This window comes from Canis lupus, chromosome 22, assembly GCF_048164855.1.
Source record: "Canis lupus baileyi chromosome 22, mCanLup2.hap1, whole genome shotgun sequence".
Classification (NCBI taxonomy): Eukaryota; Metazoa; Chordata; class Mammalia; order Carnivora; family Canidae; genus Canis; species Canis lupus.
This window is the reverse complement of record NC_132859.1, coordinates 20933973-20958660: the sequence shown is the minus strand read 5'-3', so window position 1 is coordinate 20958660 and position 24688 is coordinate 20933973. Positions and strand designations below refer to the sequence as shown.

The 24688-nt window shown below is 52.3% G+C and overlaps 1 protein-coding gene and 1 long non-coding RNA gene across 4 annotated transcripts in view; one reads left to right on the top strand and one right to left on the bottom strand.

Annotated features, from left to right (window-relative positions):
* EPHB1 (EPH receptor B1) overlaps positions 1–24688 on the top strand; it is a 473975-nt gene that overhangs the window by 165254 nt on the left and 284033 nt on the right. For all 3 annotated transcript variants that reach the window (XM_072792651.1, XM_072792650.1, XM_072792649.1), the window contains one exon: positions 16410–16474. In XM_072792651.1, coding sequence (XP_072648752.1) covers positions 16418–16474 — 57 coding nt within the window. In that variant the 5' untranslated portion in view covers positions 16410–16417. The remainder of the gene's footprint in view (positions 1–16409; positions 16475–24688) is intronic.
* LOC140613986 (uncharacterized) lies at positions 16449–21159 on the bottom strand. The gene is made up of 3 exons (XR_012014897.1): positions 20858–21159; positions 19154–19382; positions 16449–16565 (listed from the first exon to the last, which is right to left on the bottom strand). It is a non-coding gene; the product is annotated as an uncharacterized lncRNA (long non-coding RNA).

Sequence of the window (24688 nt, the reverse complement as noted above, 5' to 3'; positions counted from 1 at the left end):
CATCAGAGCAGCTCTTATGATGTAGAGAAAGGGTGACCCCTTCCTTCCTGAGAAAGCCAGCCAGTAATACTGCTGATGGAAATCAGGAGGAGGTTAAGGAGAATTGACATCTTACAAGAAAGAGAGTACACTTGATTGTATTACTCAATTTGAAAATTAATAGAAATCTTAGAACATGCCCACATTTAGATATTACCAATTGAGTGTCCTTGGGAAATGAGGAATAACCATCCATGGGCCTGGTTACTTCATATGTGCTCTCGCCTCCCACACGCCACAACTTGGCCTTCCCTGTCTGGGCCCCAGACACACTGCTGCCCTTAAATTCAGGGTCTCCTGGTACAGAGTTAGAGACCAGTACGTTGCAGATGTGCTTCCTCCCCTGAGAAACTGCAGGCTGGTATCCTGGCTAAGGAGTTGTTCCCACACTGATTCAGTCACCGGCCCATTCACCCAAATGCAGATGGGCTGCTGGGGCTCTCACCAGCTCCTGGATGCATTCCTACCTCAGAGAGCCCACGGTGCCCTGAGCTGTGTATCCCATCTTCCTTTTTGCAAGCCCTCACCCCTCCTATTGTAAACACAAGATGTGGGGCCTTCTGTGACTGCAACTAGAGACTTCTATGTGTCAGACACAGAGGTGTTAGTATTCCCAATAAATGCATGGGGTGGGGGCCTTGCCAAGCCTCCCAGAGCTCTGACTAGAGAGGCGCTGGCCCTCGTCCCTGGCCTTCCTGGGTCTAGGACGTAGGGCTCTGGCCTTGCTTGCACAGGGGCCCCACGCTCCCCTGGCATCCCATGCGGGCAAACGTGCAGGGAAGGGGATTTGTTCCCTGTGCCTGTCACTCTGCACTGCGTGGAGGGAAATAGGGCTTTTGTGAGCTCTTAAGCGAATCCGCCGGCCCATTGTCTGGGTCTGCTCTCCACAGAACTCCACCAGCGCCCATGAGGACCGGGCGGGGCTGGGAAAGGCCGGATGTATGCCCGGCTAGGGCTGAAAACACTATTCATCCCAGAAACACCCTATTAAGCAGCAACAATGGCACAAAGAGGGAGGAGAGAGGAGCCTGGAACGAGGAGGCAGAGGCAGCGGGCAGAGGGAGAAGGAAGGAGAGGTGAGGGTGGGGGAGGGAGCGAAGAGGCCCAGGGGGAGGGGGTAATCACAGGGAGGAAGGGCACCCACACCCCAAAGAGAGGCTGCTCATCATGTCCTTGGGGCCCCGGGGAAGGATTTAGAGCTCTAAGAAGCCACTCCTGTGGAGACACCCACCCCTGGCATGCTCAGTGGGGTTCACAGGGAATTGATAGGGAGATGAAAGGTAGGCTGTGCCCACCGGGGAGGTGAGTCCCCTTCCCTCCTAAAGCATTTGAAGTCCATGGTGGGCCCTGTCCCATTACGACAGTGCAAATGAGGTAGTAGGCTGAAAGAAGAGCCGAGGGGACCCCGAGTGTGGGGGAGAGAGAAAACTCAGAAGGGTTTATGAGGTTTCCCCTCATAATCCAAAGGGCTGCCAGGGAGAAAGAGGTGGTTCTTTTGGGGGGTCCTTTTGGGGGCACAACAAGGGCCAAGGAAAGGAAATCCCAAGGAGTCAGCCTTCGGAGAGCTGGAACAACCTGAACAGCCAGCCTGGAAAGGTAGTGAATGGCTCATCCTCAGTGGTATGTAAGCAGACACCAAATGATCCACTGATGAGTGCACTGTATCAGAGGCTCAAGCTTAGGATGGTGGAGTATACCAAACTTCTGGAACTTTTTTAAAAAATATTTTATTATTTCTTCATGAAAGACACACAGAGAGAAGCAGAGACATAGGCAGAGGGAGAAGCAGGCTCCCTGCGGGGAGCCGGGCGCAGGACTCCATCCTAGGATCCTGGGATCACGCTCTGAGCCGAAGGCAGACACTCAACCGCTGAGCCACCCAGGGCTCCCTCTGGAGTTTTTTAGACCTTGAGAGGTTCTGAATTGAGAACGATGCTGAGATTTGGGGCCCAACCCCCAGCGTATTTGGATAAGAAGTGATAGAGTGTCCAGACATCTGAACAAGTTATCATGTCCAAGCCAGAGGACATGGAACAGAGCTCCAGGTCCTGAAGCCACTGGACTTGAACTTTCCTCAGGTCGGAAGGAAGAGAACTGCAGGTGTCATTTTTCCTGAAGCCTGTTCTTTTGGTCAGAAAGCCAAGATAGAGAGTTGAGAGGTACCAGCCTCTCAAGGAGACCCCTGCCTCCAACCTGGCAGAGAAATACAAGGCCGAGTAGATGAAGGACTCTCCCCGTGAGCTTCCTCACTGAAGAGGAGGGGGTGACTTCCAGGTGCCCCCCACTGCCAATTGTTAACTTAGAAGCTGCACTTCAGCATCCACTCAAGGAAGAGCCTCGGTCCAGAAAGGCCCAGAGAACCACCTCATCCGTTGTCCACCAGGGGCACTGGGCAGAGGGATAGCCAGGCTTGCACTGCATGCTGATGGCAGAGCCAAGCCTGGACCCAGCGCAGGTCTCCTCTGTGGTTGAGAGCGCTGCCGGAAGCCCAGGACCTCCAGGTTATGCCATCACACTTACCCGGTTCCTAAAGCTACAACGCCAGAGCCCTGGTAGCTGCAGGAGTGTGACAGCTCCTGCCTTGGGAGGTTTCAGGCTCCAGACTTGCCCCTGCTCTCCCTTCCTGCTGTGGGGGACAGATCAGGTGCTCACAGCCAGAGCAGAAGCTGGACTCTGGCCGCCAGACCCGCCGCCTACAGTTGTGCAAACCCAGCAGCCTCCCTTGCAGGCCAACAAGGGGAGTTTTGCCTGGAGCCTCAAATCCCTCTGGAGATATTTCTGCACAAAGACATGCACTGCAAGAGTTTTACAAGGCTCAGGGAGGACATTTGTGGCATTGAGACTATTTGGGACCTCAGGAGATTCTGGAAGCCAGGAGCCAGTCAATGTTATTGATTGGGAAACACAAATAGAAATCTTCCCAGGGCCCTTCCAGACACCTTGGCAGTGAGAAAGAGGCCTTGGGGGCACGAGTGAGAGGCAGGGCTGGACAGGCTTTCCCTGACAAGGAGAAATGGAGCGGCAAGAGGTCCATTCTTGAGGGCAGGAGGCATTTGTGGAGTTCAAGGGCCCTTGCCGGAGGGGCCTTGGGCATCACCCCATCGATCCCCCATGGCTGCACAGCTCAGGGAGGCCTGAACCATGATCTCACAGCTAAGAATGAGCCATTCCCTGGCAGGCTCCTCTTGGGGTCTGCTCTTGGTGGTCCATTGCTTCCATCACTTCTTGCCTCCCTTTGACACTCTGTGTAGTTAACAGTGGTCACATGGTGCAGCAGGACAGGGTTAGACCTGTGGAGAGAGGACACGTTGCAAGCAGTTCCGGATCAGTCCTCCAGCACAGGGTGAAATGATAAAAGCAGACAGTGAAGCTTGCACTGAGTGGTGGCTCTGGATGGAGGCGAGGGTGGGACAGACATGGTGGCTTGAGTCATCAGGAAGGTCTTCTGGAGAAAGAGTGAGTGGGCCTCCACCTTGCTGCCTACAGCCCTGGAACCTAGGGCTGTTTGCACAGCTGGGCCCACCGGTCAGCTCTCCACTGGCTGTGAGTTGCCACTGCCAGGCATCCTGCAGGGAGCCCGTGCAGGTGAGCCTTGTCACTTGGTGTTGCTCTCACAGAGCCTACGGGACACTGTGCCAGGAAACCACAGAGAAGGTGACACAGAACACAGGCCATAAAAGACCGAGGTGCCAGTGGGGGTGAAGGTGACACAGAACACAGGCCATAAAAGGCCGAGGTGCCAGTGGGGGTGGACTGCATCTTCGGGTGCAGGAGGAGAGTGAAGCCTGGGTGGTCAGGCAGGCTTCCCAGAAGGGACGAGAGTCTTCCCAGCTGTGGCCGGAGGAGTTTGGTGGGTGGACAGTTAGGGTGGGATGAGGACAGATTCGGTCTGGGGTGCCTGGGTGGTGATTCTGGGGGCTGCAGTAGGCCAGGCTGGCTCTCTGGAGAGGGAGGGGGAGGCCTCTGAGTGGGGGTAGGGTGGGCAATGAGGAGTCTTGAGGCTGTGTGCAGGGAGAGCAGTGGGGCACAGCAGACCCAGCACTGTAGTCTGACCCACAGACCCAGCATAGGCACCTAGAAGAGGGTGTCAACAGAGAGGGTTAGCACCTGGTGGCAGGTGAGTTTTGGAGCAGCCCTAGGGGGCTCTGGTGGTCCCTGGGGACTTAGCAGCCCTAGTCTGGTTCAGGATGTGTCCAGAAGAACATGAGAGCCTGCCTGGGCAGCCCCCACCCCTTCCTTTTCTGACTGGTGGCCCCTCACCTGGCACATCCTCTGAGCCCCTGCCACAGCCATCCCCCTAGGGGTACCTGGATTTCTCTGAGTGCTACCAGTGTATGCAGGGACCCTCGGGCCAGTCCCCATGCCAGTGGCTTCAGAGCGTTACTGTGCCATAGATCAATCCAGGATGAGGGCACAGGAGGGCCTGGAAGGGGAGGCAGACGGCAGCGCGTTTCTTCTGATGAACGAGCTCGGGCCACCATCCGTCGCTGGCCTTCATTAGAGCTGCAGGGAGTCATTTTGCATGGGTGTGTGGGCTCTCCCCCTGCTCTTCTCCAGGGTGACTGATGCCCTGGGGGCCACACCCCCCAAAAGTGAGAGGCCCTCTTTTCTTGTGCGCGAGAAAAGCAGGAGGCAGCAGGCTTATTATGCATGGTCTCTTTCTTTTCTTTCTTTCTCTTTCTTTCTTCTTTCTTTCTTTCTTTCTTTCTTCTTTCTTTCTTTCTTTCTTTCTTTCTTTTTCTTTTTTTCTCTTTCTTCTTTCTTTCTTTCTTTTTCTTTCTTTCTTTCTTCTTTCTCTTTCTTTCTCTTTCTTTCTTCTTTCTCTTTCTCTCTTTCTTTCTCTTTCTTCCTTTCTTTTTCTTTCTTTCTTTCTTTCTTTCTTTCTTTCTTTCTTTCTTTCTTTCTTTCTTTCTTTCTCTCTCTTTCTCTCTCTCTCTCTCTCTCTCTCTCTCTTTCTTTCTTTCTTTCTTCTTCTTCTTCTTTTTTTTTTTTTTTAAAGATTTTATTTATTTATTCATGGGAAACACAGAGAGAGAGGCAGAGACATGGGCAGAGGGAGAAGCAGGCTTCCCACTTCGGGAAGCCCGACCCTGGGATCATGACCTGAGCTGAAGGCAGACGCTCAACCACTGAGCCACCCCGGTGCCCCTGCATGGCTATTTCTTATGCACCACTGGTGCCCACTCACTGGCGTGTCAGAGTGGCTGGGGTGATCACATTTCATCTCCATCAGAACTCGTGGTGCTGGAGGGCTGGAAATGCCGGGCTCCTCAATTTTAATCGTTCTTTGACTTTCCTCACACAAATGCAAATAGGTGAGCACTGAGCATCATTGCACTCCCAGCCAGGCCTGCACAGTCGGTGGTGGGTGTTGATTTAAATGATGTCCTTGGACCACTGCATCCCTCTGTGATTCCCTTTTCTCTCCCTGTGCCTTCTGTGTGTGTGTGTATGTGTGTGTGTGTGTGTGTGTGTGTGTGTGTCTCATTGCTGCTGGGTGGGGCAAAAGGGCAGGTTCACGTTGTTGTCAGGGAGGAGTCTGGGTCAGGAGGAGGTGAGGCTCAGCTTCAGGTCTGGTTATAAAGGCCCCAGGGTTGCCTGATGGCCAGGGAGTGGACAGGGCAGCCAGCAGTCAGGCCTGGGCCAGAGGCAGCCTCGGAAGTCTGCTTTGCCTTTGCATGCTCACGTGATCTGGTCAGTGTGGCTTGTGCCTACAGGTGTTTGATGCCTAAGAGATCTGGAGATCCCTGGCCAAGGGTGGAGACCCCCGGTTTTCTTCTTGGTTCTCTGGCTGTGGCATATCTTCAGGATCTGAGAGGGTGTTGGACCATCTTAAAGGATGAAGGAATACAGAGATCAGAATGGAGAAGAGAACTGAGATGGAAGGAAAAGAAGACAGAAGAAGAAATTTGGCAAAGGAAAGACTGTGAATGTTTGGGATTTTTGTACCCCAGATGGAAGGCTTTCACTCTCCCCCTACCCTGTTCCTGTTTTGTCTCACCTGTGCAGGCTTCTCCTTCATTGTAGAATGGCTGTCAGTCCTGGCAGCCCAAGTCCCGCATCTGCCACTGAGCCATGCGGAGACAAGAAGTTGTGCCCTGGGTGGGGAGGCCAAGGTGGAGAACACACAGAATGAGTAGAAGCTGTGCAGGGGCACGGGGAGGGGGATGCTGTGGGAGTATGTGGGTCACAGGACAGACACTGTTGTCATCCTGTCTTTGTTCTGAAGAACTACCTCCGACCCTGCCCCCCTTGGGAAAACAAGGGCAGTGGAGCTGCTTGCCACCCCCTTCCCAAGGGCGTGGATACAGGGAGAGACCCTTGTCTTAAGTTCTTGGTGGCCTCCTCAGAGGGAATCTGAGATAGTAGATGGGAGAGGAACCCATTGCCTTGCACTGTCACGGGAGGGGAGCAGGGTGCAGAGGAGGGCAATACTGGGGGCACTGGGCTTGGGGTGTGGCTCGTTCATCCATCCCTTCCATGCCAGCCTCACATGCTCTGCATGAGCTCCAGGGCACTGAGAGGAACCCGGTACCCAGAAAGCCCAGCGCTGCTTTCTGGGCTTCACCTTGTTTCTGGGGGTGAGGCGGGGGAGCCACTCGGCAATCCGGGCTCCTTCTTGTTGGCCTTCCCCATTGCTTCAGACCCAGCAGGGCCACATGGGGTCCAGCTGGTCCTCCCGGCGGAGCCCACAGGACAGGCATTTAGCGAGCTCTAGCGGAGGCTGTGGCCCTCCCCAGGTCCCTTCAGGCACAGCATCTGTGGGGGGAAGGAGGCTGCAGCAGGCCGCCTGTCTGTGGTTGGGCAGGGGGTGGCTGAGGAGACGCTGATGTGGTTGGAGGTTTAAATGTGGCTTCTCCATCAGCTGAGGCTGCCAGGGCCTGGTGGAGCCAAATGCATCCTTCAGAGGGGCCTTAGGGTGGGAGACTGGTCGCCGGCCCCGCAGTCTGGGCGCAGCTGAGGACCTCGGGCTGGTGAGAGACTGCGCTGTGGTGAGAGACACCAGGTGAGGGACACCCAACATGGAACCTAACCACAGCCTCTGTGTGGGGACCCCTATGACAGCTTGCCAGAGGCCGCGAGAAGCCCTTGGCGAACAGTATCTCATGTTACCTTCATGCGGGGGACGGCCAAGCATGAGCTGTGGGGGTCCCAGTGACTTGCTGCTGAAGGTCGGACAACCGGCTGGCGGTGGAGCTATAACCCCCCACCCCTGGGTGCGTCCGATCCAAGTCCAGTGTGACCAGGACTCGGCCACTCTGCAGGCACCCCCTCCTGCGTGCCGTGCCGGAGGATGTGGCGGGAGAGGGACGGGAGACGTGGCGCTCCCCCCCGTGGGCTACTGACACGGGTCCTGAGGGTCAAGGGGAGCCTGGCAGGAGCACGTGGCAGCCCAGAGATGCGGCTGAGGGAGATGAGTGAGCACAGCAGCGAGGTGGCAGGTGCCTAGACAGCCACAGTGGTGGGGCACCTTCCATCCCAAGGCCTGAAGGGCAAGGGGAGGGACCCCGTAGGCAGAGGGGGGCACCAGCCTCTGCCCACTCGGGACGGAGGAGCCAGGGATGTGCTCCCGTGCTGAGGGGCCCAGCTGGTGCGGTCCCTAAGGGGCTGCCCTCTAGGAAGAAACAGGGAGGAGAGGGATCCCCACAGGATCTGGACAAGCAAATGAACACTGTTCCTTGCCTCCTAGGAAGGATGTCTTTGAGGGAGACACCAGCCTTGTCTGTGCCTATATTTGCCAAACTCTCAGCATGCGGCCTTTTGTTGGAGAAAACCTTACAGCTTTATCCCCGGCATCTTACCCTCCTCTTGTGGATTGAATTGTGCACCCCTAAACACACCCAAAAAAAGGTGTATTGAAGCCCTAACCCCCAGCACCTCACAATATGACCTTATTTGGAAATACGGTCATAATGGATGCAGGTAGTTAACATGAGGTCCTGCGGAAGTGGGATGGGCCTCTAACCTAACTTGACCGGTGTCCTTGCAAAACAGCCATGTGAAGACTGAGACACGCAGGGACAAAGCAGAGATTGCAGTTATGCAGCCGCAGGCCCAGCGGCACCAAAGTTTGCCAGCAAACCACCAGAAGCTGGGAAAGATTCTCCCCGACAGGTTACAGAGGGAACGTGGCTCTGCTCACACCCTGATTTTAGACTTTTAGCTTCCAGAACTGAGGCAATACATGTGTGTTATTTCAAGCCCCCCCGCCCCCGCCCCACCCCCGGTGGTGGTACTCTGTGGCAGCCTTGGGAAACTAATACATTTCCCAAGAGAGTTGCCCTTTGGTGTCTTGCTATGTTTCTTCGAGAACACTCTAAAGACCTAAAAGCCAGAAGTTAGCATCTGATGCCAGAGAGGAATGGGATCCTCTCCAGCCATATACCATGTCTGGGGCCAGGGTGGGCAGAGAGAGCCGCCCTTCAGGGGCTTATCTCCAGCCCGTTCCAGCTCCCCAGCTGCACTGCCCATGCCCTGTCCCCATGCTCTGGTCTGTTGCCCTGTGACCCTTGGTAGAGCCCTCGGAGGGAGGGCAGTCAGGGGCCTGGGTACATGTTCTCAGGCTGTTCTCAGGCTGTGCCCCGTGTAGATCAAGTGCAGATGGAGAGCTACCCCAACTCCCTGAGGCGTGCTGCTGTGTTGTGACCCATCTATGTATGCTGTGGCTTCCTTCTGTTTATGGTAATTAATTGCACCTTGGAAAAGAAGAGAAACAGAAAGAGGAGGGGGGGCGGTTACTGCACTGATCTGCACATTCCTTAAAAGAGCAAATTTCACAGTTTGTATTTATCATTTAAATGCCTGTTCTGACTCAGTCAGTCCATCAGTCAGCAGATGGGTTGGACTGGCTCATCTGTTTACTCGGGCTTGTTTCTCTTCCTTACCGGCCACCATGACACATCCATCAGCGGAGACTTCTCTAATAATAGCTTCTCTTACCTAGCATTTTACACTTGGCAAAGACAGTCAATGAGTGTTAGTCCAACATGTTGTTGTTAAGAATACGCAGAGAGCAGCTCTCTGGGCATGGTCTGGCTGGCTCCTGGGTGCAGGCGGGGCTGCCTCTACCCGTGAGGATCAGGCTTTGATGCTCAGACGTGACTTCCTTGGCGTGTCAGTTGTGGCACTGGGACTAGAACCCAGGACTCCAGAGTTGCTTGAGTGTTTTGCTCAGCGTGGCCGTGTTGCTTTTGAACCATTTACATTGGCACCAGGTGGCTGAGATGGGAGCTTCCATGGAGACATCAGTGAGGAGGTGATTGCTGTAATCCCCGTGCATGGTGGGGTGGGGGTGGGGGTGAAGCCCTGGACTCAGATAGGTGGCTGAGAATGCGATGGAATGCACAGCTGCGGAAGGTGCTGCAGAGTCCCTGGGGCATGGCAAGTGATGTGATGAGACTAAGGGGAAACAGGGAATCACAGCTAGATGCCTCTGAGGCTTCCCTCCTGGACTCCAGGGAAGGGTGGTTTGGAAAGCTTGGGTGGGGGCAGTGTGCACGAGAGGATGTGTGGTGTAGAGAGAAGATTTAGTTGGGCTGGACACACGGGATGGGATGCGCAAGGCTTCCTTGGAATACTTTCTTGCTTTAACCTTTTGTAGCTGTGCTGGGTCCAGGCTGGTGATGCCAGAACATGGGTTCTTGAGGCTGGTTGGTGTCCTCAAGAGTTCTCACTCAACCAGTTCACTCCAAACCCAGAGCTGGCAAAGTCTCTGTCTCCCTTGGTCCAAGGAGGCAGCTTGAGGCCAATTCCAAGGGGGTAGGGATGACATTCCAGGGAGGCTGGCCAGTGCCAGCAGCGGGAAGTGTGGGCGTGGTGTGAAGTTGGGGGTTGGAAGCTGTTGGTTCTGGGACTCTGTCTCAGGGACTGAGCATCCAGAGCAGGGCCACATGGGCACGTGGAGGCAGGACACAGCTGTGAGGAAGGTCAGGGAAAAGAGCCACATAAGAACTCTGCAGGGAGGCTGGGCTGAGTCCTTGGCAGGCTGCTGTGATGGATGGAGCAGGGCCAGGGGTGCGGGCACCATAGTAGCCAGGGTGGTGGCCAGAGCGCATGGGCTCCAGGTGGTGCTCGGGCTGCCCTGCTGAGCCCAGGTCTGGAGGGCAGCACGGGCATCCCCTCACTGTGGTCAGGGCAGGGGTCGCCAGCACATTCTGGTCCTCAGCACACTCTGGATGTGGGCGTGGGGGAGACTGTTTAATGGCTATCTTACCTGCCAGTTCACACTCGGTCGTAGGGCAGGGATGTGTGTGTGTGTGTGTGTGTGTGTGTGTGTGTGTGTGTGTAGATGTGTGTGTAGGGGGTGGTGACCCCTGTGCTTTCATCAGCCAGGAGTTGGGGAAGGAAGGAGGCAGTGCCAGCTGTCTGCCAGGCTCCAGTACCCCTGTCATTTTATTCAGTGCTCACAACTGTCCCAGGGATTCCTCTCTCCTACCGTACACTGAGGCTGTACATGCAGATTTATCCGCATGGTTATTTGATTAAGTTCTGTTTCCCCGCTTGCCTGCAAGCTCCCTGAGGGGTGAGATGTCCGTCTATACCCTCTGCTCCTTCTCTGATGCCTGCGCAGAACTCACTCCGCCCCTAGCAGTTGCTCAGACAGCTCTTTGCTGAACGGATACCGGGGCCACTTTATACCATTGCGTTTCAGACCTCTCCCAACCATCCCAAGCCCTCGCAAAGGCTCTGGGAGGGAGTTGGGGCTTCAGTGAGCTGCCCCTCAGCTCCTTGTGTGTACCTAACAACAGCTTGGCTCTTGCAGCTACAGCATGGTGTGGGTTCCAGGCTTCAGGAGTTCCTGGGCCCGGAGGGAGTACAGGGCAATGACGCATGGCTGTGCTGGCTCTTCTGGGCTCGGAGGGCCCACAGCCTCACCTCTTCAAATACACAGGAGGCACTGCTCCGAGAAGGCCTGGAAGCCCCGATTCCATCTGTGCATGTTGTTGCATATTGTTACCACCACGGAAGGACGTTGTAAATATTTTCAGCTGAATGTCTGATTAATGTCTCTCCAAAAAGAATGGCAGAGCTGTAAGGAGAGGGGTTTATTTATCTCTCTTTCACCATGATGGGTATCTAATTCATCCCAAATGTCAATACATCCCGAGGTGCCAATCCAGACAGAGACAGTTGCCGCCTGCAGAGCCAGGCAGCAGCTGCCTCTTCCTCCACGCAGAGGGCTCCGACCTGGCCCCTGACCCGGACCTGCAGGCACCGGCCTCCAGAGTTGGAGGGGACACCCTGAGAGTTTCCCTGTATCAAAACCACTGCAAGGAAATTGTTTCCTGGGAAAATGGGGTCTCTCTGCCAGGCTTCTCATGTGCCTGGGTCCTCGGGTTCTTGCTAGCCCAGCCAGCTCTTTCCAGAGGCCTCCTTCTGTCTCCCCGCATGGCCTCCCTCCCCTCCTGCTCAGTCTTCTCACCTTCTCCGATGTTTGGGGTGGCTCCCACTTCCTTCCCATCAACCTGTTTCTGCTGCCGCCCTTGTTGCCTCTGGGTAGTCACTCTGTTCTCTGTCCCAAGAGCCAGGTGGAGCTCTCCATCCTTCCCTCTTCCCCACTACTCACCAGCACCCGGAGACCAGTGTCCCATCGCCCTCTACCTCCACACAGTGTGGAGATGGGCCCACTCATTCCCCACATGCACAAGAACCCCATCCATTCCCTTGAATTTCTGTCTCCTTCTCATGCGCTCAGCCAAAATAGTAAGGCGAGTGTGACTTTGCTTCTTGTCCTTCCCTGGACTAGACCCGAGTCTTTCTAGGGCACCCACCTCTCTGATAGGCTGCTGTATCCTCAACGTGTCACTCCTTGGTCTTTCCAACGTGCAAGGAAGAATGTAGATGAGCTATTATTAGATATTTAATATTGTTGAGTCTTACAGATCTCTTATAGGTGTCTTACAGATAGCACCGTTAAGGTTTTTGCAATAGCTAAGGAACTGAAGCTTGGCGTGATTAAGTGATAATAATAATAATAGTAATGATAATAATAATAATAATAATAATGGCATATTTGCAGTGCTTTATCCCCACCCCCTACCCCCAGTCCTGTATATTAGCTGGCTCTAGCCCCATTCGGTGGATAAGGAAGGAGGGAGAGACGGATGGGGATGGGAAGGAGAAAGAGGGAGGGAGGGAGAGAGAGAGAGAAGAAGGAGAGAATGAGTGATGGAAGTGGGATCCGGACCTAGTCTGCCCACAGCTGCACCCACTTTCCCCCTGTGTATGTGCCCTTCCCAGCGGGCAGAGGCCAGGCGGTGGGTGGAGCTCCCAGAGTTGCATCCCCTGTAGGCATCAGATCTGACAGCAACACATGCACCTCCAGCTGGTTGGCCCCCACGCCACTGTTTGAGAGCAGAAGTGATGGTAAATATTTAATTGTGCTTCCACCATAACTTTCTGCCAGAGCTCTCAATATGCTTTATAAATGCAAATGAGTGCTCTTTTCCTCTCCAGGGAGATGTAAACCTCCTCAAATCACTTTTATTCAGCCCCCACCAGAATGTAATGCCATAATCAGGAGCTCTCTGTGCCAGAAAAGAAACTGCCCTTAATCATATCGAGTGGATGGTTTATGGTTCTGTGGTCTTCTGTCTCCACAGCGGGCAGGATGCAGAGAAATGGATTCCTCTTGCTGCAACTTCTGTCCAGTAGGGTGGATGAAAACATTATTTAGAAACAGTTTCAATTATAGCCCTGGAGCAGGTGACTATGAATATAATGAAGTCTTAGATTATATTAATGGGGTTAACAGGACAAACTAGTGCTTGGGAGGTTTAGAAATGAAGGCTAATTCTTATTTTTGATTCTGAACTCTATTTCGCTTGCTGCCACTTCCTCTGCCTCTTTACCACTACTTCCGCTTGGTCCTGAGGTTAAGGCAGGGGTGATGCGTTATTCTGGGGGCTTTTGTGGCTCCTTGGCTTTAGGAGCAAAGCACCCACCCTGACCCCAATGGCCACAGTAGAGCCCCAGAAGCCCACATGTGCCTGGTGGGTGGCACACTGGGGTTTGGAGCTACGGCATCAGGGTGGGAGGCTGTGTGACCTTGCAGGAGGCACTGCTCCTCTCTGCACACTGGTCCCCAACTCTGTCAAATGCATTCACTGGCTCCTGCTTCAGACCCACCTGGCGGAGGCATTTTAATCATGAAGATGAATTTCTGCAGAGCCTCATGGAGTGTCTTTTGAGAAGCATGTTATGTAAATTCGGTGTGTCATTATGATCATTATTAGTGCTGTGGAGTGGAGATGAGGGGGAGAGGGAGGGTTGCTCCAGGAAGGGCCCGGCCTCCCCAGCTGTCAGAAGAATCAGAGGAGAAAACAAACTCAAGAAGTCTGTTCCAGCGCTTACCTTCCTTCTGATGTGCGCCGGGTAGGGCTCTCAGTCCAAACCCAAACTCAAACGGGCAAGAAAATACAGCTTGTTATATTTACTCTACTTCTCTCGATTTGCTTTTTAGACCCCCATTCCCTCAGGGTGGCAGAAATGTGACCAAGGTTAAGGACTGGTTGTGTAGTGCCCAATTGTGGAGGAAGCTGCCTCACTGGTCCTGTCAGCACCTGTCCACACCGCACTCATTGAGACTCCCCATAGCCCGTCTGACCCTTGCTTATATATAGTATAGTCCACGCAGGTCCCCTCTGTGTGGTTCTGAGTCCCTTTCATTAGCCCCAGCAGGACCTAAGGCTTCCTCCGCTCTGTCCAAGCCGTATCAGCCTGGTGGAGTTGCTTGCTGCTGTGGTACCATGCTGGCATGCTGGCCAAGGCCCTGTCACCTCCACAGATTCCCACCATCCATTCTCTGGGATGAGTCACTAGGAGACAAGAGCATGGTGAACCTGTTTTCTCAACACAGGTCCTCATTTATCACTTTGATTTTCATTCCCTCCGCCCTGCCCATAGGGTGGCTTTCTTCCCAAACCTTTGGTTTATGCCAGGAGTCATTCCTAAGGGTCCCACAATTTTATAACTGTGCATTCTGCATTCATATCTCCCATCTCCTGCCTAAAGCACTGAACACAGAATAGGGGTGCTCAGGAGAAAAAGGAAACAGAGGAAGGAAAAGCCAACACAACTCATGTCTATTTCCCCCTCCTCTGTTTGCTGAGCACTTATACAGTGGGGCCGGTACCTTTGATGCATGTCCTGAGAAATCCAGGTGGAGAAGACACCTCCACCAGCCTAAACGGCACCATTGTGTGAATTTTAAAAAGGTGCCCCTCTGGAACAACTGGATATCCACATGATAAAAACAATTGTACATTTGATTCATATCCCCTACCTTACACAAAAATTAACTCAGAATAGATCACAGACCTAGGTAGGAGAAAAACCTTTGTGACCATGGGTTAGGCAAAGATTTCTCAGTATGATACCAGACCATAAAAGAAAAAAATTGATAAATTGGACTTCATCAAAATTTAAGACTTCTTTTTGAAATATACTGTTAAAGAGAAAAAGATAAGCTGCAGAATGGAAGAAATTATTTGCAAAGTATGTATCAGGTAGAGGACTGGAATCCAAAATATATAAAGAACTCTCCAAACTCAATAATAAGAAATGTGGAAATTGTAAAATCTTGAACACACTGCACCAAATGAAAAAACTACAATGAGATACTACCACGGACTGGTGAAGATGGCCCAAATTAGAAATGACCGACCATACCAAGTTAGTGAGGATGTGAAGGAACTGGACTGTGCACACACTCTGACATATAGCCCCAAACTGGGAATAACAGGTGAACCAGTAGACAAACTGCAGTGTGTCCATACAGTGGAATGCTACTCAGCAACTAAAAGGGATGAACCGCTGATATATACAACACGATCAATCTTTTTTTTTTTTTAAGATTTATTTATTTATCTTAGGGAGCATGCAAGCAAAGGAGGAGGGGAAGGGCAGAGGGAGAGAGAGAGAGAGAGAGAGAGAGAGAATCTCCAGCAGACTCCCTGCTGAGTGTGGAGCCTGATGCAGGGCTCTATCCCATGACCCTGAAATCATGACTTGAGCTGAAGCCAAAAGTCAGACTCTTAACCAACTGAGCCACCCAGGCTCCCACAACATCTAACCAATCTTAAAAAAATATATATATCCTAGGTGCAAAAAGCCAGATAAAATATAATATGTACTATATTTATATAAAATTCATATAAAATTCTAGAAAATCCCAGTTAATCAATGTATAGTGATAGAAAGCAAATCAATCATTACCTCAGGACATTGATAAGGTGGGACCCGGCCAGGAGGAAAGGAGGATTTATGAAGGGACAAGACACCTCTGGGAATGATGAATATATTTATTATCTTGATTGTGGTGATGGTTTCACATATAAAATATATGACAGACCTTATCAGATTATATGCCTTAACCATGTGCAGTTTATTGTATGTCATTCCTACCTCAATAAAACTGCTGAAAAAAACCAAAGAGGCTTTTGGTTTTGCTGTTCAGGAGCTCAGGAGCAGCTTTTGGGGAACAGTTTCCACTGAGAGGTGTGGACTGACAGCGGTCAATAATAGGCTGAAGAGCAAAAAAGAAAAAAAAAAAAGAGGTGCCTCGTCCTCGGGATGCTTGACTGCTGTCTGCCAGAAAACTGGTCTTGTGAACAGCAAGTGCGTGGTCACTATGTGCCTGGTGATTTTGGTGTGTGAACTGTAGCTACTGCCACGGCTCCCAGCAGCTCCCAGCTGAGTCAGGGTGCCTCTTTCCCTGACTGGCCGGGGGATCAGTAGCCAGGAAGCGGGCCGCAGGGACCTGAGAGATGGTGCTTTGGTGTGAGTCCTGGCTGAGTCTTGGGGAAGGGGATGGCATGCATCTGGGCCCAGGGGCAAAGGGACCTGCAGGGAGGCTGAGTCTTGGGAGAGTGATGGGGGCCAGGAGAGTCGATAAGAAACCACCCAAGGGTGTCAACATGGTAGGGGACAGTTGTGGGGAGAAGTGGGGACAGACACATGAGGCTGGAGAAGCAACCCAGTGGGGAGGAAGAGGGCAGAAATACATGGCTCAGGAAGGCCAAGGAACAAATTAAATCTGGCTGCTGGGTTGACATAGCTCTGGAAGAGCCTCTGGAAGAGTATGCTGGGAAGAAGCCATGTGTGGGGGTAAAGTGTCTGGAGCGATGACTTCATCCACCACAGGCGGCTTTTGGGCTTTCAGGGAGAGAGTAATGGATGTAGCATCAGGATACCTGATGGTCTGAGCCATGGCATCCTGAGGAGCCTCTTCCCCTCTCTGAGCCTTAGGTTTCACAAAGAGGCCCAAGGCTCCTGACACTGACATTTACAGTCCTTAGTAACCTCATAAGCATAAGGACCACTGTCTAGCAATCCTTATGACTCACCAGATTTTCTCTTTTGACCCACAGAAACTTTAATGGACACCAGGACAGCTACTGCAGAGCTGGGCTGGACAGCCAATCCTGCATCAGGGGTGAGTGTCAACCATCCATTCTTCAGTCCTGCTGTGTGGTCCTGGGCCTGTAGGATGGCTGGAGGAGCAGAGCCTGCATAGGGCAGGAAATCTAGGGGGATGGAATATAGGTGTGAATGGCTATGTCCCCTGCCCATCCACAGAGAGGCAGGACCAGGGGTCTCAGAGCTGAGCCTGCTCCTTAGTGTGGTGTTGCAGGCCATCTCCTGACACAGTCCTTCAGGGAGCTGGCCCCTAGGTAACTGTGTGGGTATAGGGCTAGTGGCTGCCAAGAGCTGGGCACTCAGGCTGGTGGTGCTGATACAGATCAGAAATCAGAAATCTGTGATGCCCACAGGGCTGCCAAGAGGCAAAGGCATAAGGAGAACTAGAGGTCAGAAGGGCTAAGGCTTTCTTTCACCTGGTGCTTGGCTTAGAGAGATATTCTTCATTCATTTGGTCAGTGTTTGTGCCCCTGGTCAAACCCTGTTAATTATAAGAATGGACCAGCTCTGAGGACCTCATGGCCTCCCATGGGTGCTGGAGACCACTATGTTCATGGATAGGCTAAAGGACATCTCTTCTTTGTGGGAGTGGAGAGATCAATAGGCAAGTATGGCCCAGAGCTGGAAGTGAGGAACTTAGAAGGGACACACAAGCCTTTGCAGAGAAGGTGCCTGCTAGTTGGGGTGTACAGAGTATGTAGGAGTTTGACAGATGGTGAATGAGGAGTCTGCAAAGATAGTTCAAGTAGGACCCATAGTCAATTGGAGGGAGAGGGTCATGAAAAGACATGAGAGAGGAGAGTCTGTGTTTCTGAAACATGGCAGGGTATAGACAGTGCTGAGATAGGGCTGGGGTATGAGCTGGAAAGGGGCACGGTGGTAGGACCGTGCCTACCATGCTGAGGCAGCACTGTCGATTCTCTCCTGTAGGAAATGGACAGATCCTGAGCAGGAGAATGACATGGCCACGCTTGCTGACAGGACTGTAGGGAACAGTTGAGAGAAAAGCAGTTAAGAGCTTCTCCCAGCTGTCTTGGGTGGGTCGGAAGAGAGGGCTGAAAACAGGCTACTTAGAGGGCTGTTAGAGCAAAGCAAAGGAGGAAGGACTGGCAGCATTTGGCAATGGATGGACTGCCGGCAGGGACGAAGCAGGAGATGGAAGAGGAGAGATGACGTCCAGAAGCCTGGCATGGGTGACTGGCTCCCCGCAGGGCTTGATCACCAGGGGAGGGGGCAGGGGAGTGAGGGGACTCTTCACTCCAGCAAGGGAGCCAAGTCGGCGGGGGCAGGGCAGTCCACGTCTCCCGTCTCCTTCCCTGCCCTTGGTGATCTCTAGCCTGAGCCTGTCTACACCCTGTGGTGCACGTCACAACAAGGCATAACCAGGCCGTGGCCCCCTTTTACTGTAGGGACAGTTCTAAATGGGACACTAGGGTCCCAACAGGCTCTGCCTACTTCCCAGCTCTCGCTGTCTCCCTTCCAGCCCCAATACTTACAGAACAGCCCTCCCCAACTCCCAACCCCCGCCAGGAGCAGGTGTCCTATCTTAGGAGTCAGGAAGGCAAGGATTAGGATGGGTTGGTGTTTGCCGAATCAGGACCAGGGGCAGGGGCCAGTCCTGCCCATGCTGACCAAGTCCCAGTCCTGCTGGGAGCACCATGGGCTACGAGGGAACCTTTCCCACTTCTACCAGGAAATTTACGCCAAACCAATGAGGCAGCAACTCTCCAGGCTGCTGGATATTAAGAACTTGCCACTCTTTTACAAATTACGTTATTGTTTGAAGGCCTGTGTTTTCATGAGGCATCGACATGATTTATGGTTAATTTTCCCCTTGATTTTTGTACACACCACCTGTCTTCTTTAAACTTCTGCTCTCCTTTCCCAAGGAAGATTGTCCTTTAGGAAAACACTCAAAGTCAAGTGATGCCCTTTAGAGACAGCAGCTGGCTGGGCTGCTCCATGCTTGCCCTCCCACTGGTTAGCAGCCACGACTCAGCCACCTTTCCCCCATGCTTTTCTCTCAAGAACTTACAGCCGGGTACTTCTTCTCTTCGTGCCCTGAGCAGCTTCAGAGCCTGTCTGGTTTATAGTGAGTGGTGGGAGGGTCAGGCTGGCCCTCACCCAGGGTCGAGAGGGAGGAACAGGGACTATGCTTCCATTTCTCACCCTCTCCCCATCGCCCACTCTTCTCATCCTAGGCTGTTGCCCCCGATTCTCTGAACACCCCAGTGGCTCTCAAGTGTGTGTCCCTATCCCATCTTGCATTGGATGCTCATGAGCATGTCAATCTAAGCCTGGACCAAACAGAATTCACCTCCCTTCCCATCTCCCACCAAACAGGTGGGCTCCATTTTACCACGTCGTAGAGGCCAAACACTGGAGCAATTCTTCTGTATCATCTTCAGGCCCATCTGCAGGGACACCTTCGTTGCATCCCTGACATCGCTGGGTCCGCATTCCAGGTCCACCGAGGGCCAGGGTACTTTCCTCAGTAACACTTGGCACAGTTACATATTTTGCCTCTTTATATGTTAGTGTTGGGTTAATTTCTACCCCCCTGGCTTCTAGCACCCCTTTGGTCATACCAAAGGGGTAATCTCCAAGGTAGCTGGGGTCCTGCCTATTTGTGCACCATTGGAAATTGACCACCTAGTTCACCACCTGACTTGGGTCCTTGTTGCAAGTTTCTGACCTGGGCAGGTGGGTCGATGACAGTGCCATTCTCAGAGATGGGGGACATGGGAGGAGCAGCATGCTTGGGCAGGAAGAGGCCGAGTTCAGCATCAGACCTGTTGAGTTTGAAGGGCACCCATGGGACTGGCTCTGCCAGTGCTTGACTCGTGAGCAGTGGAATTGGAAGGCAGGCAGCCTCACATCCATGGGAGGGGAGCCTGGCATGGCTGTGGCCTCCCAGGGAGCATCTGGAGGGAGAAGAGGTGACAACTTTGGATGAGCAACCTGCGCTGCAATGTCAAATACAGAAGGAAGAACCTGGGAAGGAGGCTGAGGAGGCAGGAGAAAACCATGAGGTGGTTCTCTCAGAGGAGCCAGGAGTGTGTCAGGGGGGAGGGGGGTCAGAATTGGCAAGAGCCTCAGGGGTTGGGTGGGCTCAGTTACAGGGCCCCTGTTGGTGACTTGTGTGGAGGGTTTCACAGGGGACAGGAGTAGAAGCCAGAGAGCAAGAGTTGAAGGTCAACGAGAGGTGAGGCGATGGAGACAGCACTTCATGTAGGGGAAGGAAGACCACACATGGGGATGGAGGGAACGGGGCTGTGGGTCGTGTTGGCCTTGCAGGGGACGGGATTCCTTTTCTGCTGAAATGGCAGGACAGAGATCAAGGGCCTGCAGAGAGATATGGGTACTCAGGTTTGGTGACAGAAGCCATAAAACAGAAAATTCTTTCAATGATCTATCTTCTCGCTGAGGTTAGAGGCCAGATTCAGACAGCGAGGGTGGGTGGTCATGGGTTTAGGAGGGTGGGGCAGCTTTGAAGGAACCACTGCTAGAGAGCTGGAGAGAGGCATGTTTAGAAGGAGTGTGGTGGCCTAGCTGTGGTGGCGGGCCATGCGTCTGCGACACCTCGATCAGTGGGCCTCCTTCAGTTGTCTGATCATACTGGAGGAAATGTGCTGCTGGAATCATCCTGAGGTGTGGATTTGCAAGCACAGAGGGCCTGGTCCTCGAGGACCAGGAGTAGAGGACATCGGTGAGAGGAGGTTGGTGTCTTGTGTCATGGCATCTATTCAGTAAGAAGAAGAGTGAAGCCACAGCAGTCTGACCACTGTGACAAAGTGTAGGGGCCCAGATGGAGGGGTGGAAGCTGAGACTCATGAGACTGGTGGAGGGCCATAGGCCGTGGACTTGAGTCAGGGCTTGGATTTAAGACAGGTAGAGAGGGGATCGCCCGGGTGGCTCAGCGGCTTAAGTGCCTGCCTTCAGCCCAGGTTGTGATCCTGGAGACCCAGGATCGAGTCCCATGTCGGGCTCCCTGCATGGAGCCTGCTTCTCCCTCTGCCTGTGTCTCTGTCTGTCTCTGTCTCTCCCTCTCTCTCTATCATGAATAAATAAATAAAATCTTAAAAAAAAAAAAAAAGACAGGTAGAGAGTACTTCTGGGTAGTAAAGAGGTCCAGGGAGAGGGGCCAATGTCAGGCATCTGAGAAGCCAGGAGCTTGGGTGGGTGGCCCACATCTTCGTGGGACCCACTGAGGCAGAGACATCCCTCATCCCTACCCTCAAGAGGGAGCAGAGGCCTCAGAGCCTCTCTGCAGTCTGGATACCGAGCACGCATGCTCACGACGGAGAAGGGTGGGCTGGCATTGTTCTGGTAGCCTGAGTGTTCCCAAAGAACTGAGTTTGCCTGACCAGAAGGAGCATAATTCTTCCAGGGGGCCCACCTGGCGTTCCAATGAACCCTATCCACAGGGCATGGCCTGTGAGGCTGGTTCCTCAGAGAGAGGCCGTGGGGTTCTTCCTTTTACGGGGCTCACTGGGTGTCTTCACTGCTGTGCTCGAGAACCGCCAGTTGTGGAGACGAATTGGACTGCCTGCCCCACACAGAGCCCACAAACTGTTTTCAGTTATGTTGCTGGAAAGCAGATCATAATATTCCGTGGCACAACCAGGAAGGAGTTGTACCCAAATGTTGCTTTCAGATCTAATTGCACCGTTAATTCAAAGCCTTTAGGTCGAACCTGAAGTGGAGGCCACCTGGTGAGCAGAGGGAGAAAGGAACATTTATAAAGTCACAAATGCCAGGGAGGAGCTCAGCTCCCAGCAACTGTATCCCTGGGGACCCTCACTGGTGACACTGGCATGGTGCCGGCTTCTGACATAGTGTCCATGGCTCTGTGAGCTAACCAGGTGTTGCTGTGTGGCCTTCCCCGCTGGCCAGAGGATGGAGCAGCTCTATCTCTATCCCTGGGGCTCAGCAGCAGCCCAGCAGGCGGTAGACTCCAATAAATGTTTGTTGGCCCAATAAATGAGGAGAACTCTTGATACTTTTGCATCTCCAACCCAGGGTTCTGAACTTAGAAAATGTTCAATTTTAGTATATGTGCTGCTGAAACGAGCACGGAACTTAGAAAATGTTCAATTTAGGTTTACTGTAGCCCAATAAAATGTTTGTCGTAGGCCTCTCAAAACCCAGTTGGTTGTCAGTATCTTTTTAAAGAGCTTACTTCGTGATGCAAATGGTGCCACCTCTCCTGAGGTAAACATGATCAAGGACACCAGGACACCTACCAGAAGGTGCCAGTTGCTTTCAGATGCTGGATGGTAGGTCAGAAAAGCAAGCCCAGGTGCCTCTAATAGTGGGGCTTATTCCACTTGCTTGTTGGAAATCCAGCCCCAGAGTTGTTTTGCTTTTCAAGAGTTTTTCTGGGGTTCACTGTGTACTGGGGCCGCCGGTGGCTTCTGTGTTGGAGGGACATGTGGCCTTAGTGTAAACATCTACCTGAGTGATCTTCAAAGAGCACTCTGTGGGCTTCCAGACCCCAGCTCCATCTGCACTGCCCTTGGGAACCCATCTTCATAGCCTGTGACATACTCTGTTGACTACTTTAATATTGGCACATCTTTATGTGCCAATATGGGAAGGAGAATTTGATGGAGGAAGGATGGAAAAAGGAGTCCAGAGCCAAGCCTGATGAGCCTTCAGGATGAGTGTGCTGGGTGTGTGTGCCTATATATATGTCTGTGTATATGTGTGTCTGATTGTATATCTATATGTGTGTGTGTATATGTGCACATGTGTATATATACGTGTATGTGTGTATGTGAGCATCTGTATATATATGTTTATATGTGTGTCTAAGTATATGTATGTGTGTATATATGTATATGTGTGTATGCATATATGTGTGTGTATGTGTGTCTGTATATATGTATATCTATGTATTTATAGTCACCTGCATACCTGTATGTGTGTCTATATGCGGGTCTGTATATGCATGTGTATGTGTGAAGTTAAATGATTTCAATCCTGGAGTTCTGAAAGTATCTTAAATGATGGGAGGGTTATTGGACTTAGTGGCAGAGCTTCCAGAGGAGGCCACCGCAAAGGGAATGACACGAATTTAAACACGTGTATCTGGTAAATGAACTCAGTATGTCCTGACACAAGATACACGTCCACGAGAGCAGGACAAGGGCCTCACTGCACAGCCACTCCTTGCTGTCCACATGGACCCTCCTGGACACTTGGCTGTCCTAGGCCGCCTCTTGCTTCCTGTCAGTCATCCAGGCACTCCTGCCGGCTGCCCTTATCATGGGAATAAGGAAAGCATGCTCAGGAGAGAAATCCACTCTAATAACACCCCATTCGTTCCAAGGCCATGCAAAATCAATTGAAATTTATCTGTCTGATGGATGAGAAGTTCTGGAGGAGCTCTGAAGGCTCTAGGCCTTGGCATCAAATAAACTGGCTCCCATTCCAGCTCTGCAGCTCCCCTCTGTGTGATCTTGGGCTGGGCATTTAGACTCTTTCAGCTCCAGATTGGCCCTCTCCTCAGTGGGGCAAAGATGGCATCTTTTCCATAGATGCGATGAGTCAGTAAAACATTTTCTGCGGTAAACATTCAAGAAGTGTTAGCATAGTACTAACCCTTTGGAGGACTGGATTTTTCTCTTTTCTTTATTTGATGACTCAATCATGTTAATGAAGACAGAAAAGCCCGAACTAAATTAGGCAAATTCAAGAGAAATTTAGCTCTGGGCTAAATGATTTTGTGAATGGAGTTTTCTGGTGTTTGAATTTCAGGCCTTGACAGGGGACAGGCAGGCAAAGGGGGTTGGGATTGGTCATCCTTTCTCAGACTGGCACTACTACCTAGGACTTGGGAGCCTTTGGCCTGGTCGCTTATTGCTGAAAGTCACACTTTTATATCGGTCAGGTTCTCTGGTGGCCAGTGACAGAAAAGCCCAACTCAGTCTTAAAGGAGGTGCCCTGCCTGGCTCATGTAACTGAATGGTACAGGGGCTGATGTGGCTTGTGTGGGCTCTCCAGAGGCTTTGGTCTCGTCTCTGCCCCTGCTCATTCTTTCTTTCCCCATCCACTTTCTCCTGTGTCTGCTCTCATGGTGCTGGCTCCGTGCTGGGCCTCCTCTAGGTCACAAGAAGTCTGCAGCAGCCCCAGTCCCTACAACCTCATTCATTCATATCCCCTGGGGAAGAACACATCCCTCCTTGTGGTTGCCTTGGGAGAAGCCCTTGAAAGTAGCTCCGAATGGGCCTCAGGGGCTTGGCTTGAATCCCATGGCTGCCCTGAACTAGTCCTGCACAAGCAGAGCGCCCGGTGACCCAACTAAATTCTGTGCCCTACCTCTGTGTTGTGCTGAGCCCACCAGAAGCCCAGGGATGGAGGGCAAGAGGGAGTAAGTCCCCAGAAGGAATTGGGGAATAGCTACAGGAAGGATGAACAGGTGCTAGATGGGGAAAAATTAGAACTCGTGTATCACAGGCCGTAAGTGCATGACAGCCATGCACACATTAATCCTCATGACAGCCACACTTTACAGATGAGGAATCTAAGGCACAGAATCAGCTGTGAAATTACTTCCAATCACATGGCTAGAAAGTGCCAGAGCTGACATCTGACCTCCAGCAGGCTGCCTCCTGCTGACCACCTTGCTGTACCATCTTTCCAAATGAAGTGCTGCCCACCGTGGTGTCTCCAGAGGCTGGCTCCAGAAGGAGATCCCGGGTTGTGTGGCCATGGGCTCCTCGAATGCAGGCTCCCTATATAAATGTTTTTCCCTCACAGCGCGGTAGATGGATGCTATCCTTTCCCTGAGCTGTTACCAGGAATGAATATTGCTTTCTCCATTGAGAGAGGCCATGCCTCCCAGGGAGTAGGCCTCTGACCTCCCCGCTCCTTCCCTCCGTTCCTTCTGTCCCCTGGCCTCCTCAGGTAAACCACTGAGATAAGTCAGAGCTCCCCACCCTGGGCCTCCCACCCACTCTTTATCTTTTTCTCTCGCTACCAAAAGGCCTGTAATTAGAAAACATTAGCAGGCTCCAAACAGCTTTCATACCTGAAACATCCTCTGTAATTGCACTCAGCAGTGCTCTTCCCTGGCTATTAATGTCACTTTTATGAAGCAATGAGGAACAAAACACCCTGAGGCACTTAAAACATTTTTTCATATAATATGCGTCTTTTAGGAATGGAAGTTTAAAATCACCTGCCTGACAGAGACAGTGATAGACAAAGGCACGGGAGCCGGGGA